General features: G+C 36.9%; 1 protein-coding gene across 2 annotated transcripts in view; it reads right to left on the bottom strand.

Annotated features, from left to right (window-relative positions):
* The window catches only part of LOC110811467 (ATP-dependent caseinolytic (Clp) protease/crotonase family protein), a 32,378-nt gene extending 13,484 nt beyond the window's left edge, over positions 1 to 18,894 (bottom strand). Inside the window, exons 1-3 of one of the 2 annotated variants that reach the window (XM_088217688.1) lie at positions 18,289 to 18,894; positions 7,866 to 8,035; positions 1,470 to 1,544 (exon numbers count right to left, since the gene is read on the bottom strand). In XM_088217688.1, the coding sequence (XP_088073814.1) occupies positions 1,470 to 1,544; positions 7,866 to 8,035; positions 18,289 to 18,523 (480 nt within the window). In that variant the 5' untranslated portion in view covers positions 18,524 to 18,894. The remainder of the gene's footprint in view (positions 1 to 1,469; positions 1,545 to 7,865; positions 8,036 to 18,288) is intronic. The other variant, XM_088217687.1, reaches the window with a different exon arrangement.
* Positions 18,895 to 19,350: the final 456 nt, after the last annotated feature.

Here is a 19,350-nt window from a genome sequence, read left to right on the forward strand (position 1 = left end):
TATCAACACCCCTAAGCACTTTCCTAAACGGGAATATCCCAAACAGGAAGGTGGACTTGAAGGCCATGAAGAGAACCACGGGCTAGGAGAATCACAAAGTAACAAGCAAAACGACCACCTAACATCACTACTGCTATTAGTTTTCAAGGCCCTATGAGAGAAGGGGCACTCCTAAAGGAAACCGAAGGACAACAACCATAGAAAGCATTCATTATTGAGTAGGAACAAGATGGAAGATAGGAGGAAGGCATCTGCTTCAACTGTGATGAATAGTTCGTTTCAGGGTATGTGTGTAAAAAACTATTTTGGTTAGAATTTGAGAATAATGAGGCAAAAGATGAGGAGGAAGCGAGGAATGAGAAGACATTCCACTTGGTGCTTGTGAACAAGCTTCAAATTGAGAGGAGAAATGTTACAATATAGAAAATAACAGGGAGTGGGATCCATGGAAGCAGCAAAAAGAAAGAGCTTGAGTCTAGCAGGAAGTTGGTTTCCTTAAGAAAATAATAAGAGTTATAATTATTTAAAAATTTATATTTAATTATTTAGATTTAAATTTAGATTAGAAAACTAGAATAAAACTAGGATTAGGATTCCCAAAACAATAATTAGATCTAGATTAGATCTTGAAACAAAACTATGTCTATGTTTCCTACAATTGTAATAGAAATCTAATTCAATCAACTTCCTTGCAAACATATCTATTATTATAAATAAATTATTCAGCTTTTTTTTTTTTTTAAAATAAAAGTTAGAAAATGTATTAGAAAAAGGTACCAAGAAGTACCGCCCATTTACAAAAAGACTTTACATATCAATAAGCATATCGACAATAGCTCCAATATCATCAAAAGATAATAAGTTATGACCCAAAAGAATGGAGTCAAAACGATGCAGCCATCTATCCCAAATATTTACAAACGTATTTTCAATTCCCTCAAAAGCCTCGTTATCACACTTTTATCACGATGGAAGTTATACTAAAAGTTGTTTTGAAAATATGTCCAGAGATATATCCCAATAGTCATACATTAAAATAAGGGATGAAGCTGCAGTTCTGTTAGATGTTGCATTTGAGGGACAAAATATAGTGGCACCAAAAGAAAGAGTGTTACACTAAGTAACAAGACTACAAACTACTCTTCTATTCTTTTAAAAGATGGACCTTTTTTTCTAAAAAATGGCCAAAATGTTATTTGGATCAAGTTTACAAGACTTTTTTTTTGGGTTAATTTCTCATAAAATAAGGCCTTCATGCCCACAGAGAAATAGCCTGAAGCATGAAGTGCACATGCCTCATCTAATGAAATGTCTAATAGTATCAGGATAAACATTTTTGCAGGATAAACATTTTAATAATATAACATGCCATGCACCATGCAAAATGAAACAATGATCTAAAATGCAGTGAAGCTTCCTTTTTAGGGATAAAATGTAGTGAAGAATATTAATTTATGATTAGAACATACCTCTATAAATGAGAATGTGTATCCAAGTGAGTTGACAAAGGAATGAATCTCCAATGGACTCATCACCTTGCGTTCCTGCCAATGCAATAAAGGCAGAACTGTCAAGCAGCTCTATCAACCACTGTACTAGTACAGTCCCTGAATACAATCAACAAATCCTTGATCATAATAGCTGTATCAATAATAGCTAGCAAAAATAAAAGGAAACCATCAAATATTCTAGCAAAAAGCTTCATATTGCTGCTTTATGCTAAATGGTTAATCATAAGTATGATCCATACCCTTCATACAAAAAAACCATCCCTGCAGAATGTTTTCCTAGTCTCTTTAAGTCCTAAACACATGGTAACTCTTTATATTAAACTATCCTGACAGGATATTTTCCTAGTCCCTTAAACACATTGTAATTCTTTAAACTAAAACTGCATTTTTTTCATGAAACACAAAATATTATTGTGGAATTTAGAGAGAAACTAAATTTCTTATTTTGAGAACAAGAATATACACGGGAATATACAACTGTCACAAAGCAAAAAATAGAAAACTAATTACTGCTAGGATGTACATATGCTGGAAAGGCTTCAGCAAAATAAGGCTGCAAACTCTGTTATTTTTACTTTCTTAATATTGAGAAAAATTCATAAAAGAACCTAGAGTGCTGATATCATTTGGAGTGTAGAGAAAAATTGAATTTCTTGTATATTGAGAATAAGCGTAAACATGGGTATAGGTAGCAGTTACAAAGAGATAAATAGGAAACTAATGACAATTATTTTTTCTTTTTGAAATAAGAAACTAATGACAATTATATGTGCAGAAGGGATGCAGAGTCATGTAACCATCTACTATTTTGGTGCTCCTTTGCATGTAGACTTTGGAGACTTGCTTATGGTCTATTGGGTATTAATTGGGTGATGATTGGTCCAGTGAGAGAAGAAATTTGGGCGTAAAAATGGATCAAAGGTGAGATGAGACATGTAAGCCTTATTCCCCTCACTATTTTTTGGATGGTATGGAGGGAAAGGAATAGGAGGACTTATGAGGATATAGATATCAATTTTGATAAGGTTAAGGTAGTTGGTTCTAGATCTTAAATTTTTTATTAAGGATCATTTTCTTTATTATTTTTGAGGACTTTAGATAGTTTATTGACATTTTGATTGGTATGTAAATATTTTTGTACATAAGTATACAGCTCCTTAGTGCGTGAGGATGAATCCATACCTAATGTTTATTTTAAAAAAATGACAATAAAGGAAATCAAATTTTCACATAAGTGATTTCTTAAATTAGAAGGATTAATTTTCCAATATTAAGACAGAAGATTAAGCAATTTTCCAACAATTATGATATCATTGGATATCTCCTGCCAAATCCACCCAGCTCTACAGCGATGGCCTTTTCAGTTACATCAGTGAGTGAGAAAGGGAAAGAGAAGATTTTAGATGCTGCAGCCATAAAAAAAGAAAAATGCAGGCTTTCAGTCCAGATAGTTGTATCCATTGTATCCACATATAGTCTACAGTAAGATACCAGAATAATTATTAACCCAAAGGCAAACCAAGAAGTTCTTATTCGAGTATAATAGTACAATCTCATCACAGATCATTCAATAATAAACTTAAATTTAAATAGTTAAAAAGAGTACAAACCCAACTAACTACATAAAAACTCTTTCTTTAACATGCATAACCACGATGAAAGATGAACATATTTCTAAATGTTAGTCTTCATAACCAAAATAATGCATTACTTTCTACAATTAAATGAATGTGATTTTTTCAAAAAAAATAAAAAATAAAAAGGATCCTTAATAGCTACAGATATCATGATAACACCCGACATTGAGAACATTAAAATTTTAAGGAAGAAGGAAAGTGACTTTTCTCCTTTTCAAATATAACTCAGTACATGTTGCTGAACAGAATGAAGTACAAGTTGTTATATTATATTGGATTCTAAGTGTCTGGAAAAGGATTTAAGTTCCTATACCTTTTAAGGATGTTTTCATTTTTTTTAGGAAATTAGAGCCCTGCATTTGGCAAACATCTGCAGTGTGAGCCCGGTACCAATATTGCAGCAGAAGGGAACAGTCAAGCAAGAGTCTGATTAAATTTTTATTAAAAATATAATAGTGACTGGTAAAATCTAAAGCAATCGAACTTTGTAGACTTAAATTTGTTGCTTTTAACTTAAGAGTTTGTCATTACTTTACTATATTTATCTTCAAAAATTAACATTTAATATGTGATAACCAAGTAATTTAAATTTACTAAATAAAATACAGGAAGGGGGAAGAGCAACTTGTAAGTCTTTTCTAGATCCAAATACACCTATAGAGCAGTGCCCTTGGACTAGACAATTAGGGAATAGCCCTATGCTTTGTGAGGGTTAAGATCGTGATAGCCAAGTCTCTTCTGCTCAACAGCAAAAGAAAAAAAAACAATGGATCTTTTAGGAGGGTGAAAACCCTCATAATAGAGCTAGAGATTTTTTTTACACACTTAATTCTTGGATCTCAGGCCACACTCTCTTTTTTTGAAATAAAAAGTATGTATTAATACATGCACATGCATCAAAAGATGCAAACCTATGACAAAAATATTTACATATCAATCAAAATGTAAAAAAGGTCCCAAAGTCTTCAAAAAGATAAAGAAGACGACCGTCAATAAAAAACCATAGGTCTAGAACCAATTATCCTTAACCTTATCAAAGTTGACTTCCATGTCCTCAAAAGCTTTCCTATTCGTTTCCTCCCACACCATCCAAAAATAGCAAGGGAAATAAGGCCCATGTGTCTTTTCTCACCTCTAATCCCTTGTCCATGCTCAAATTTCCTCCACTGAATCAACTATCATCCAATTAATACCCAACATGCCAAAAGCAAGATCCATAATTTGTACACAAGAGGGGCACCAAACAAAAGTAGATGGTTGCATTACTCTGGATCCCTTATGCACGCATAACAACCATTCACCAAAACTCTACCACTTCCAATCAGCTTGTCTAGAGTTAAAATGCAACTTGCAGCTTCCCAAACAAAAAAAGCAACTCTAGGCAACACATTAACTTTCCAAATTTGCCTATAGGGGAAACCTTTTCCAATAGTCCCTCTCTTTGCCAAATGGCTATAGAAAGAACTTAGCGAAAAAGACCCTTTATCATTAAGACTCCCAAGTGAACTGTCTCTACTCTCATCAATCTTAACTCTCGTAACGGTGAGGAGTAATGCTTAATGCCCCTGACTTACCAGCACTGAGGTTCCCCATGACCGCCACAGACCACTCCCCAAGCCTTGTAGTGTTAATGTAGGCATCATGTATCAAGTATCTTTGTTGCAAGGAATAGTATAAATTTGAAGAAATTGAGTTTTGGAAGGAACCCCGTCCGCACCCCACGCCAGTCCGATTGTCATGCCAAAGCCCAAACCTATTCCCCATACCAATCCTCCATCTAATGCAACTATCGAATTGTTTTCTTCCCATGCCTTTTTTTTTTCTATCATTTGTTGTTGTGAGGTCAAGACATCAGCCTCTAAACTAATCTCTTCCATTAGTACCAAATTTTGCATCAGTTACTCTCCACCAAAGATTGTCATCTTCATGCCATTCCACCCTATAACTTGCCTTGCCCTCCACCATCATGTCATTCCACCAATCTCTGATTCTATCCTGAAACCTCGTGACTTTAAATTACTTATACTCAAATATGAAAGGAGAGGGCCATGCTTCATCTCATCATCATCTAGGCAGATCAAGAAATGATTAGACATGGTGCATTGTCATAGTCTCTAACATAGCCAAGAGCACTCAAGTTGACAATTCATTGATATAAGGAATCTATCAATCCTAGAGCAAGCCAATTATGATCTCTAATTAGCCAAGTCCACTTGCCTCTTACGAGGGGCAAACCCACTAAATTTAGTCTATCCAAGATTCGAAACTCAACAGCACAAACACTAGAGAAGTTATCTCTAGTTCTTTCTTGTCTATGCAAAACCATGTTGAAATCATCCTCCACCACCCAAGGAACTTTCACTTTCGTCTACATTCCTTCAAATCCCCCCACCACTTACCCCTCTCCCTTCCCTCACCTCCACCATAAACCCCAGTGAACACCCACCGCCTCTTGTTCTTTCTATCCTCAAATAAGCACAAAATGGTACAGTCCCCAGCCAGGACCTCAACACATAAAAAAAAATCCTCATTCCATAGAATTACAACCCCACCAGAAGCCCTATTAGTCGGTAACTCCCTCCAACCAATCTTCCTAATCCTCTATATCCTGCAAACACTTATGTTCGAGAAGGAGCTTACTTTGGTTTCTTGAAAACAAATTACCTTGAGTTTCCACTTTGCCATGCACCCTTTTATCACAAACCTCTTCTTATGATCATTCATTCCCCTTACATTCCAAAAGATGATATGCCTTATCATAACGACAAGTTTTCCCTTCCCCCGTCTCCCTACTTCACCCCCTTCATCATAATTGATTATAAATTGTAGCCTCTTTAATTCTCTAGACTTGTCCACCCCTTGTTTTTTTTCTATCGTGGATATTGCCCATTTCCATTCCCTTTTTCCTTCCTTCTCCTTTCAATATCCTTGAATAAATTCATGGCTTGCTCCTCAAGACCTTCAAAATTTACCCTTAGCAATTTGCTGATTCTTTGAATATTTTGAAGGACTCATGTGGCAATATCCCTATCTCCCGATCCTCTCCCATTTTCACCATTCACCCCTTCAACAGCTAATAAAGTTTCATGTTATTCTAACACTCTTCCACTGTCAATAACTCCATCAGTCAAACAAACATCTAGTGGGATCATCACTAGCGGCTGAAAATTTGCATCCCATCCTTCCTAGGACTGTCATGCACATACACTTCAATCCCATACTCCCCCTTCTCCTAGTTGCATTACCAACTACCTCTCCTCCTCCTCCCCCTTCCTGCTACTCTCTCCCCCACTTTTGTATCTATCATCCTCGTCGAAAGACATCTCATAATTCATTACCGCCTCTTCCTCACAACGAGCATCACTCTTTATTCTCCTTTATTTTCAAACAAAGCCCTTTATGCTCTTCATGGGCCATGGGCTTCCATTCTCCGTAGCCCATTTCCACGTGCCTCAATCCACTTTCCTTTCTTAGCTCGACTCGGTTTCTTCTTTTTTTTTTTTTAAGTTGAACCAATTTACTGTGCTTTTGCTTTACTAGGGCCCACTCAAGGGGTCTTTGGATTACTAAAACGATGTCGACTAGTTGCATTTTGGTGAAATTTGAATTTCACCCAACCCAATTTGAAATTGGATCTTCTCTTATCCACCTGATTCTCCTCTCTCCTCTTTTATCACTTCATCATACCTCTTCACTTCCTGAACCTCCAACATCACCTTCAGTTCCACCTGGCAACTTGGACACTTCACCACACATGGAGCGATAGTGCATATCGTCTCCTGATTTTGCTCCCCCTTACTCACCATCCTTGGCCCTATTTTTTCTAAAGGTAGTTTGCTTGCCTCTTTATGTTAAGATACCTTAAACTTCCTTCCCATTATCTCGTGCAATGTCACCACCATCCTTCGCTTGTGGTCCCTCTGGGAAAAAAATGCGTCTGTTTGCGTCTTCTTTCTGCTCCGTGATAACCAAAAACTTCCCTCTTCTATTCTCTCCCAAAGCCACCCAGAGCTTGTAATTTTTTTTCCAGAAATGTTTTGCCCCTAAAATTTTCCCTCTTTTGTCCAATAAATTTTTTGCAAGGCATTCAGAAGCCACTCGATTTCCTCCTCCCAAAAAGAAAGAGTTGATCTAAACCCTTTACCATTCTCACTCACCCTTATGCCTTCCCCTCTCTTTCCTGCTATTCCAACATTGAAAGTCTTACTTTTAATTACCATGAACTTCCTGATCGCAGGAAGCATCATGCCTCCTCACGCTCACTAGTGGCACGAGCAAGGAGGTGAAAAAAGTCACCGCCCATACAAGGGCTAATAGGCATATCTATACAAATGCTATACATTCAGTCACTCTGACTAAGTTAGCAATCAATAAAATCTCATAAGTAGCCTTTGGAGCAATGAGAGTGAGGTTTTGGACCTTATAGATTTTGTTTCTCATAGGTAGCTTTCCATATAAGAATTGCAGTTGGTACGCCCTTAATATAGTAAAGATTACACAATTCATAAAAAAAACCCCACATCAATTTAACCAAGATGTAACATGCTTAACCATAAGTTTACACAATATAGTAAATTTAACCAAGATTACACAAAATGTAACTTAATATAGTAAACATTACACAATTCATAAATAAAACCGCACATCAATTTAACCAAGATGTAACATGCCGAACTATAAGAAAGACCATGAGTTTAATTGAAAATTGGTGCATTACCTTCAAATCAGCACCTGCACAGAATATCTTAGGGACTGCACTACCAATCATCACAACCTTAGCAGAGGCATCCTTTTGGATAGATTCGAATGTACTCTGCAGGCCTCTAAGCATACCCTTCCCAATAGCATTTTTTGCGCCTGCTCTGTCCAAATTGACCTCGACTATTCCTGTAAAATAAAATTTTAGTTGATTAAATAGTCTAAAACAAGGCTACTATTGCAAATAATCAATTGTTGCATAAAGAGCAGTATACAGAAACAACAGATTAAATCTTAATTAGAAAATTTTGAAAATGTCAAAATTAGTGTGTATCTTATTGAATGTCATAATCCTATATATACAAATTTTATAGACTAGCAAAAGAGATTGACACTATTTATGTATAGTGTATTTTACCATAATGTCCTTTTTTTATAGATAAAAGTAAAAACAATATATTAAAGAGATGCCAAGGGGGCGAACCTACGCACAAAAGGAATTTACAGGTCGGTAAGAATATCAATAATATAACCCAGATCATCAAAAGAGACAAGGTTATGACCAAGAACAATGGAACCTACAAAGTGCAGCCATTTATCCTTGATGGAAATAATGTTAGTTTCTCTGTTTTCAAAAATTCTGTAGTTTTTTTCCTTCTAAATGATCCAGAGGATGGTAAGAGGAATGAATTTGTGCCATCTGTTTATGAAATTGATGTCTTCCCAGGCAAGTAACTCCTCTTTTACAGAGCCAGCGATAACCCAGGAAAAACCAACCAGTTTGTAAATCATAAACCATAGATTATAGGAGACGGGGCACCAGACGAGAAGATGGTTACAAGAGTCAACATTCTGCTTGCACATAACACACCAATTAACCAGAAACAAGCTCCTTTTCATGAGGTTATCAAGAGTAAGAATGGCACCGATTGTAGCTTCCCAAGCAAAGACAGAAATCTTGGGTGGGGCAAGAGAGTTTCAAATAGCTTTATGAGGGAAGACAGTAGGAGAAACATTGCTGTCTGCCAAAAAGCTATACAAGGACTTAACAGAGAAGGAGCCCTTCTCGGAAAGATTCCATCTTAATTTATCATGTCCAGACCCAATTTTTGCAGTAGCCAAGAGATGAAGCGGGTTTTTGTATTCCACCACTTCCCAGTCATTTAGATTCCTAACAACATCCACAACCTATGTCACAGAAGTAGAGGATTCATAGGCTTTTTCAATGAGCATAGATTTCTCTCTAGTGATGGCAAAAATATTGGGAAACAGGAATTGAAAACACGTTTGGCCATGCCAAGTGTCCTGCCAGAACCGAATCTTATCACCTTTGCCAATCACCCATTTGGAGTTATTAAGCACAAAACTTCTTGCATTCCAAATGCTCTTCCAAAGACTAGAACCGAATGTGCTCTTATCCACCAAAATGCAATTATGTGGATCACCGTCAAACCACTTACTAATAGTGATTTTCTTCCACTGCCTGTTATCCTCATTCCAAAACCTCCAAATTCATTTACCATGTAGAACATTATTTAGGCTAATAATGGATTTAAATCCAAGGCCACCGACTCTAACCGTTTTTTTCAACTGATCCCAATTGACCAAGTGAAATTTTTTATTCAAATCGTCATCCCCCCCAAAAAAAACGACATTGGATGGATTCAAGATGTTTGGTCACCTTTTTGGGCATGGTGAGTACCAAGAGGTAGTAGATAGGAAGGTTGGACAAAGTGCTTTTGATTAGAGTCATCCTACCACCTTTAGATAAGTATTTATTTTTCCAATGAGCCAACCTGCTTTGGACAGTTTCAATAACTGGCTCCCAAGAGATGCAATCCTTGTGTTTGGCACCAAGAGGTACACCCAAATGTACCTCAAATATTTAATGGGGAGGCAGTCAGCTTTGCATCGAAGAACACTAGCAAGAGATTTGTCAGAGATAGAGTTTTCCCCTAACATAATCAATTCGGACTTGTCCAAATTAACTTTGAGTTTGGAAATTGCCTGGAAACATAGTAGAATGCATCTAAGGTGCAAAATATTGTTTGTATTATCATGACAAAAAAATAGAGTATCATCAGCAAAGAACAAGTGAGAAAATTCCATTTGATGACTTCTCTTTCCCACCGAAACACCCTTAAACAACCCTAAGAAACGAGCTTGTAAAACGAGTTTATTAAGGGCTTCCATAACAATGATGAATAGTAAAGGAGAGAGGGGATCCCCTTGCCTTAAGCCCCTAGGGGCCTTGAAGAATTTTGAAGGGCCACCATTAATCATAACAGAAAAAGAAGTGGATGTGATACACACCTTGATCCAACTTCTCCATTTGATACCGAAACCTAATCTGTCCAACATATAATCAATGAAATCCCAGGAGACATGATCAAATGTCTTTTCCATGTCAAGCTTACAGAGAACGCCACTTTTTTTATTTCTAATGACATCATCAACCACTTCATTGGTAATAAGAATAGCATCCGTAATTTGACGGCCATACACAAAAGCTTGTTAATTTTCCCCAATGATTGAGCCGACAACCTTAGCTAGTCTGTTAGCCAGCACTTTAGAGAGGAGTTTATAGATACATCCAATCAAACTAATAGGACGGAAATTCTTGATATTAGAAGCATTTTTCTTCTTTGGGATCAAAACCATAAAGGTGGAATTAATAAATTTGACAAATGAAATATTTTTATGAAAATCATTGAAGAACTCCATGATATCGTTCTTAACAATGCCCCAAAATAATTGGAGGAATTTCATATCAAACCCATTGAGGCTCGAGGCTTTGTCACCATCACAATTTTTAAGGCAGTCAAAAATCCCATCTTCAGTAGATACAGATTCAAGAATAGCACCGGCCGAGTCTTGTAACTTATCAAAACGGAGATTATCTAATTTCAGTCTCCAATGATTCTCTTCAGTGAGCATATTCTGGAAATATAAACGCGCCTCGCCCTTCATTTCCGAATTGCCTTCAATTCTGCAATTACCAATAATGAGTTCATCCACATAGTTTAAGCTTCTGTGGTAGTTGGCAAGGCAGTGAACATAATTTGTGTTTTTGTCACCTTCTTTAATCCATTTCTCCCTCGCTTTTTATTTCCAGGAAATAGCTTCCAGATTGAGTTTGGAAGCTAATTCCAATTTAATATTGTTCTTTCTATCTTTGTTAGCAAGGGATAAGCCCAAATCTGCCTCAAACTTCTCCAAAAAATCCAGTTCATCCATGAGATTATTAACCAGATTCTTATCAGCCTTGTCCACAACTTTGGCCCAGGATTTAATTTTTTCTTTCAGAGATTTGAGTTTGAAAATAAGACGAAAGCTGGGAGTCCCACTGCAGACAACGCTTTTCCACTCAGTGTCAACCATAAACTTGAAACTTTCAGACAAAAACCATTTATTATCAATCCTAAAAGGAGCAGGGCCCCATTTGATACCACCAAGATCCAAGCAGATAGGAAAATGATCAGAGAGAGGTCTAAAAAGTACCTTTTGAGTGAGGCCCAGTGAGGAAAGAAGAAAATCCTGACTAATAAGAAATCTGTCAATTCTTGAATAAGAAGGGGATTCTCTATCATTACACCAAGTCCATTTACCACTTTTAAAGGGAGATCAACCAGACAAAAATTATCAATAAAGGTCTGGAACTCTTGAGCCTCAGAAATAGAAAAAAAATTACTACTTCTCTCCCATCCTTTGAGAACCATATTAAAGTTGCCACCTACAACACCCTTATTACCCCACTTATGCATACAGGCAGAAATTTCATCCCAGAGAACAGTCCGCTCAGTGTTGTTACCTCTACAATACACACCAGAAAAGAACCACTCAAAGTCAGTAGTTGTGCCATTGAATAGGCATGAGACAGAAGTTTCCCCCAATAACAGGTCAACACATTCCACCAGGTTTTTGTTCCATAAAACCAAATTTCATCCCAAAGAACAGTCCGCTCAGTGTTGTTATCTCTACAATACACACCAGAAAAGAACCACTCAAAGTCAGTAGTTGTGTCGTTGAATAGGCATGAGACAGAAGTTTCCCCCAATAACAGGTCAACACATTCCACCAGGTCTTTATTCCATAAAACCAATATCCCACCAGCATTGCCCTTAGCTGAGCAAGAAGCGTAATCAACAAAGTTCACATTCCACAAACTCTTGATGATGAGATCGTTGAGATCAGGACACTTTGTTTCTTGGAGACAAACAATAGAAGGTTTCCATCTGGACAGGCAACTCCTAATGATGTTTCTTTTAAAACGGATCGTTAATGCCCCTAATGTTCCATGAAATGATTTTCTCTATCATTTAGGCTTTGATATAGCCCTAGAAGAACTCCCCTCCGCATTTTTCACCTTACTGTCATAATTGATGGAGAACTGAAGGTGCTTCAGTTCTCTTGACCCCACTTCATGCTGTCTTTTCTTTCCTTTGCTGGGCTAGGGGCTAACCTCAACATTCTTGTAGTTTCTCTTTTCTAGTTCAGCAAACAATGCTAAAGCCTTGTCATCAAAGCCATCATAGGTGACGCCTAGCAAATGGCTTATACCCTTGATATTTTGTAGTACCCACGAGGAATACAACTTGCAATCTTTTCCCTCAGCAGACACCTGTGTAGTCGGATTAGCCAGTACCAACTCATTTGAAAACGACAAAGGTGAGCCCGTCATGTCCTCGTTGAGTGCTAAAACCAGTGATTCAAACTTAGCGATGGGGGGAAGGGAGAATAGGCACAATAGGTTGGGTACTCTTCCGGGACACCTTACAGCTTCATTAAAGAATTCCAAGGAGAGAGAGAGAATTCCCTAAGAGGGGAAGAATCAACATACCTATTTTTGGAGCACAACACAGCCACATTGCTGATTCCACCATTCGCCCGAAGTGGTTCTCGCGCTGATTTTAACTGGTGAGAATTCGGATGCATAGACAATTTGCTTATTAGGGTTTTTAATCTGGGTCTGGTGGCCACCCTCGTGCCTCCATATAACTTTTAGACTATTGGGTTTAAATTTTGAGCTTCTTGATCTGGCCCCAAAAAACATGTGGGCTTCTTTGCTGGATCCCACATGATCGACCCCTTTACCCTTTTCCTCCCGAGAAAACTTGGGCTTTTTAATGATGGGTTTAGAGGGAACGGGCCCAAGAATTCCCCCGCCTAAAGCAGGAAAGTGGTTCCTTTTTTTCTTTTTGAATTTTGAATTGGCTAGGTCGGATCCCTTCTTCTTCGCCAGAAGTGTGGAGACAACACCCGCTTTTAGAGCATCAGCAAAAGACCTCCCTCTGACTGAGTCAAACATCACTCGGATGCCATATTTGCGTTGTGGGCATTTAAAGGAGAACGAACATGAGGGAAGATTATCCATCTCTTTGTTAAGACTAGAAAAGGGCACATGTCTAGCATGCTTAACTTTCTCAAATGGGTTCACCAGAGGAACCTCCATCAGATCGAAAATGGCTTTAATCATGCGCCACCAACCTCCCGCTTGAAACCCTTCCACTCAGACAGAACCAGGGCACGACCTCATCTATTTCAGAAGACAACAATATAGAAACAATGGACATCACCAAGAAACTTCTTTCCCCATGTAGTTCCTCCATTGAGCCAATAAAAATCGCTAAATGCATCCATCAACCATTTAACCTTCGTTTTGTTCAGAGAGATAGAGGTACGGGAGCCCCTACTGTTCTCACTTATTCTCAAGCCATCAAGATTCTTTCCATCACACACCACATCGAATGATTTCCGGTCAACAAGGAAAAACCGTTTGTTGGATACTGATTACATTGTGGAAAACCGAAATTCACTGGCCGACCCCCAAAAAGGAGATTACTCAAGGGAAAATGTTCTACATTGGGTGGAGTGGAGAGAAGAAAGAAAAGGAAAAAGAAGGAAAGGAGAGAGCGAATAGAGAGAGAGAGAGAGAGAGCATAAAACGCTAGAAAACACCCAAATATATGTACCTAATTAACTAACATATTCCTAACTCTTTGACCATAATGTTCTTTAACCTAATTCTCCTAGATTAATTACATATAAAATATATTCTTCAACACCTTCCACAAATCGAGAAATTTTTTTTTGAAATAAAAACATGTATATTACGAATAAAGCACCAAGAGGATGTCCCCCTTATAAAAAAATATTTATAAATCTGTTAGTACATCAAATACCCTTTCAAAATCATCCCACCCATACACATCATGATCCAAAATTGGAGTCTTAAAAGTATGTAACCATTTATCTCTAATTCTTCCTATATCCCTCATACACCCATTGAACGCTCTATTGTTTCTCTCTTTCCAAACCACCCAAAAAATAGTTAAAGGAATCAGTTTAACAATCTTATATCTATTCTCCATCTCACCCTATGCACATAACTCATTTTCCACCGAGTCCACAATCACCTAATTGATACCTAATAAGCTGTACATCATACATCATAAACTATACGTCACCGGGCACAAAAGTAGAAAATGGTTGCATGATTCAACAATTTTCATACAAAGATAGCACCCATTGACCATAATGTGGACCCTTCTCATCAACTTATCAATAGTGAGAATGCACACTCGACTCGCTTCCCAAGAAAGAAAAAACAATCTTCAGAGGCGCGTTTGCTTTCCAAATATGGTAGTTCGGAAAATTCAAGCAATTATCCTCCTTAGACATCAAATAGTCCTAGAAAAATTTCATCGTAAAAATTTTATCTTTCTTGAATTTCCAAGTAGGCTTGTCTCTATTAGTATCCAAATGAACATCCGCAAAAACTTGAAGAAGCCTTGTATACTCATCAATCTCCCAATCATTCAAATTTCTAACCAAATCAATGTCTCACCCACTCCTCTCATCCCTCCCCCTAAACACCTCCTCCACCACCACATTCTTCCTCGTCACTAAACTATTAACTCTTGAAAATTGGCTCTTAAGACTATCCCTCCCTAACTACTCATCCTCCCAAAAATTAATGATGTTACCCCTCCCAATCTTCCACTGAATATCCTCCCTGAACTTCTCCCTCCCCATATTAATGCCCTTCCAAAGACCCACCCTATGAAGCCTAAGTAACCCCCTGCTACTCCCTCTCCCCACCATATTCCCCCACCTCGCCCAAATGACCCTACACCACAACCTCCCCTCCTCTAAATGGCATCTCCATAACCACTTCCCTAATAAACCTTTGTTCAAACCTACCAATGACCGAATTCCCAAACCCCCCCTCCCCTTAGGCTACTTCACTTTATCCCAACTAACCAAATGATATTTTCGATTTCTTTCATCAAGTGGGGAGTAGATATTATCCATCTCCAGCTTGCCAATGATAGTCTCAAATGCTAAGTTATCTGAGTCTTTAATCAATACGTCTGCAAGTTGTGAATTGATAGGCATGTATGGGCTACATATTAGGCCATTGTCTAAATTCCCTTTAAGAAAATGCACGTCAACCTCAATATGAGCGATACTTACAGTCAACTTGTTGTTATAGTATAGGCGCATGAGGCCATCCTATTTGATTTTTAGATATTTTAAAATTCTCTTTAACAATAGTATCTCACATACCCCCTTGAGCCATTACTTAGAATTTTGACTCTGTACTTAATCTTGCAACTATATTCTGTTTTATACTCCTCAAAGTGACTAAATTAACCCCAAGGAAGGTACAATAACTAGTAATAGATCTTCTGTCCATCACTGACCTGTATATTTTGTATCAGTAAAGACTTTTAAGAATAATATGTCATTCATCTTGAATATGATATCTTTCTTAAGTGTCCCCCTTAGGTAATGTAACACTTTATAGACTGCCTATAAGTGCACATCTTTAACGTTGTGCATGAACTGACTTATCACACTTACTGCATAAGCAATGTTGTCCAGTATTACGTGTGACAAGTATATCAATCTTCCAAGTAGTCTCTAATACATCTTCTTATCTACTTCTGTATCCTCTTTTGCTAGTCTTAATTTATTGTTGGGATTGTTAGGAGTACTAGTTTTACATGCTAGTTTATCAACATCCTTTAGTAAGTTATGGATATATTTTTGCTATAAGATTAAGATTCCTAATTTTGAGTGAGTAACTTCAATTCTAAGGAAATACTTCAACTTTCCAAATTCTTTGATCTCGAACTCTTTTGTCAAGCATTGTTTGAGGGCATTATTATTTTTTTTTTAATTATAACATATTACCATGATATCATAAACATACAGCAAGGGAGTTGTAACTCTCCCTAAATCTAAGTGGTTGATAAACAAAATGTGGTTTACCTGAGTCTACTTGTATTCCAAATCTGACATTACCTTTGCAAATTTATGAAACCATACTTTGGGTATTTCTTGAGCCCGTAAAGTACCTTCTTCAATTTGCAAATTTTATCTATTCTTGCCTTTTTGGTAAATCTTTATGGGATTTCCATATAAATTTATTCTTGTAGATCCTTGTAGAGAAAAACATTCTTCACATTAAATTGTTGCAGTTATCAGTTAAAATAAGTAGCTAGAGACAATAAGATTCTTACTATATTCAGGTTAATGACTACTGTGAATGTCTATTGATAATCTATCTCATAGGTTTGGGTATAACCTTTTACCACCAGTCTTATTTTGAACCTCTCGCTTATTCAATTAGTCTTGCATTTTATTTTGAATACCGACTTGCACTTCACAAATTCCGTTCCTTTGGGCAAGTTCACCACTTCTTATGTGTGGTTCTTCTCTAGTGACTATATTTCCACATTCATGACATTTTTTTTACTTCTCACAGGATAATACCTCATATACTATTAGGATTAAACTCAACATTGAAAAGGAATTTTTATGGAATTATGAACATTTATCCAATGATACAGGCTATGAGATTGGATAAAGAGAATGTTTAGTTTGAGCTTATACAAACTCGTAAGGAAATTCATACATTTGGGTTGATTTCCAAGGTTTGAGTACATCAAATACAAATTAACCCAAAGGGCTTCCCAGTAGGATTATACATGTAGTTTGATCTTAGATCCTCCTCCAGAGAATTTATTTTGGAATTTCATCATCCCATACAGCTAGCTAGCATGGGGCTTTTCTGGTGCAATAACATCACCAAAATCCGATTTTTCCTCTCGCTCTAACATACATTCTAACAGATTGTACCACCAGATAAAATTGTTCTTATTGGGGCATATAGGAGTGATTTGGAGTGAGTTGGAGTGCGATTTGATTGGCAGTTTACAGGGGATGGTATGAATAGGAGATGTAGGTGTTGATTCTGAGATTTCTGACATAGTAATGGGTAGAAGATGGAGACAGCAAGGAGCCAAAAAGAAAGGAAATATATAAGAGGAAGAATGCGAAAAACAGAGAAGGAAAAGGGTCATTTATGTTGGCTCTAGTACCATGTGAAATAGGTGACTAAAAGATTGTTGTTTTCATTGATTATAAAGGTAGAAGTACTCTTCTTTTTATAGATAATACAACCTTTTTTAATGAAATAAATTTACAGCTATAAATATACAAATATACAAATATACAACCTGATTCCTAGGAAGAAAATGGAATTCCCGTAGTACAAAATCTATCCTCATAATTACGAAGTACATGTTCATGTATCCCTAAAAATCAGATAACAAATTCCCTTGAATTAAGTATGCTGATTCTCAACAGCAAGTTTAATGTCGAAAGCAAAACTTATCAAGATTTGTCTCAGAAATCAGTTATGACTTTCAGGTAATTTAATCGTGATCACGTCTGCCAGAATCCTACCTAAAAATCTACATTGAATTATTCAATACTAGAATTTGTACCGATGTCTAGAATGGGTGATTAGTAACAGCTTGAAACACACGCAGTACTAAGGAATCACCTTGGCTCCTATGAAAACAAAACCTCTGTTTGAATTTAGAAAGAAAAAGAAAATGACAAATGAACTAAAAAGTTAACAAATAAATGCTTAAGAAATTAGTCCAAGTTTATTAGCAGCTTAAAAACTTTGTCTTCATGTTCATCTTTATCTCTGACATCTGAGGGAAGAAAAAGAATAGCGCTCAGTGTCCATTTCAGAAAATTAATTATCACTTTTTCAAACAAAGTTCTGATGGGATGCCTTCTAAATGCGACAGAGATGCCTAACAAAACTAGGAAGGCGTTTAGTATAACATTAATAATAATTACGGCCATTGTAGGAAATGCAAAAAGAAAATGATTTTAAGCGTCCCCTTTTACCCTACAACAACCCCGATAATCATATAGGAAATATAGCATGTGGAAAGCACAGTTACACTGGCACCAAAAACAAATACCAAACTCAATACCAATAGAAATTACTCCCTTAAGAACATGAAGGAAAAGAACGCAATTCAAGCCACTCAAGCCGAGACATTCAGAACAACTAATACGTAAAGTATACCAATATAAATATGTGCATGATCCAGAGTTTGAAGTGGCAATACCAGAGTTGGTGTCAGCGAGCCTGCTGAGCTTTACAGGTTCCTGTAAAGCGGGCTCCAAAATGAGAGTTCGGCAACTTTGATACTGACACCCATGAAAATCATCAGGCAACTGAGGATTTGACTTGTGTGCTATTGAGAATCCAAATACAAAGTGTTGATTGAGATTATTCTTTCTGCACATAGTAAGAACGCCGTTTTGGCCCATCGACCTCGTCAGCGCCCTTAATGATACCATTTTCAATGGAAAATAGGAAGCGCAACAAACAGATTATCGGATTTTTCTGTGCAAGGCGTGAGGCCAAGGAAGAGACTATACAGGGTCCACCAACGAGACTCTGCGTCAAAAAGAGATAGAACAAACGACTATCCAGGAGCGCAGCCAGGTCCGCCCATTCACAGCGTCAGTCGCAAGCAGACAGGGAAAATCGGGGATTTTGCCGGGTTGGTTTGCTGGTGCGGGATAGATTTGCTATTATCATAATCATAATCATTATTATTTGAATTGGCTGCTGCGTTGATTGCGCTTCGCCATCTAGTGGGCTTAAATTGAAAAAGCAGTGATCCATTAAATGTTATTTTGATGATTAAAAAGAGGTAGATGAGAGTATAATATTCATCGAATAAAATTTGAAGTATATCTAGGAACGTTACTGAGTTAAAAATAGAATGAGATATTGTAGGTGTTTATAAAATTTTGTTTACATTTTTTAATAAAATAAATTAAAAACAAAAATTAAGAATGCCTTTAACTGAACTGAACCAAATTAAATTGTACTGGTTTAGGACCAAAAATCACTTAAAGATTTAGATGGAAGACTGGAACACAGATGATTCAATCTCGTCCACTCTGGATAAGAATATTTCTGGTTTATTAGGTCTAGACTATAAATGTTATTTTTTTTTTTTAAAAAAAAAAATTTAGTTTTATAATAAAAAAAAAAAAGTACATAAATATACATATGTGTACGTCTCGTCTATATATATATATATATAAGAAAAGAAAACAGGTGAAACAAAGTAACTATTGCATATTGGAGGCTATAAGTGAGGGCTGAGGCGTGT

Source organism: Carica papaya, chromosome 4, assembly GCF_054855325.1.
Source record: "Carica papaya isolate Zhongbai chromosome 4, ASM5485532v1, whole genome shotgun sequence".
Classification (NCBI taxonomy): Eukaryota; Viridiplantae; Streptophyta; class Magnoliopsida; order Brassicales; family Caricaceae; genus Carica; species Carica papaya.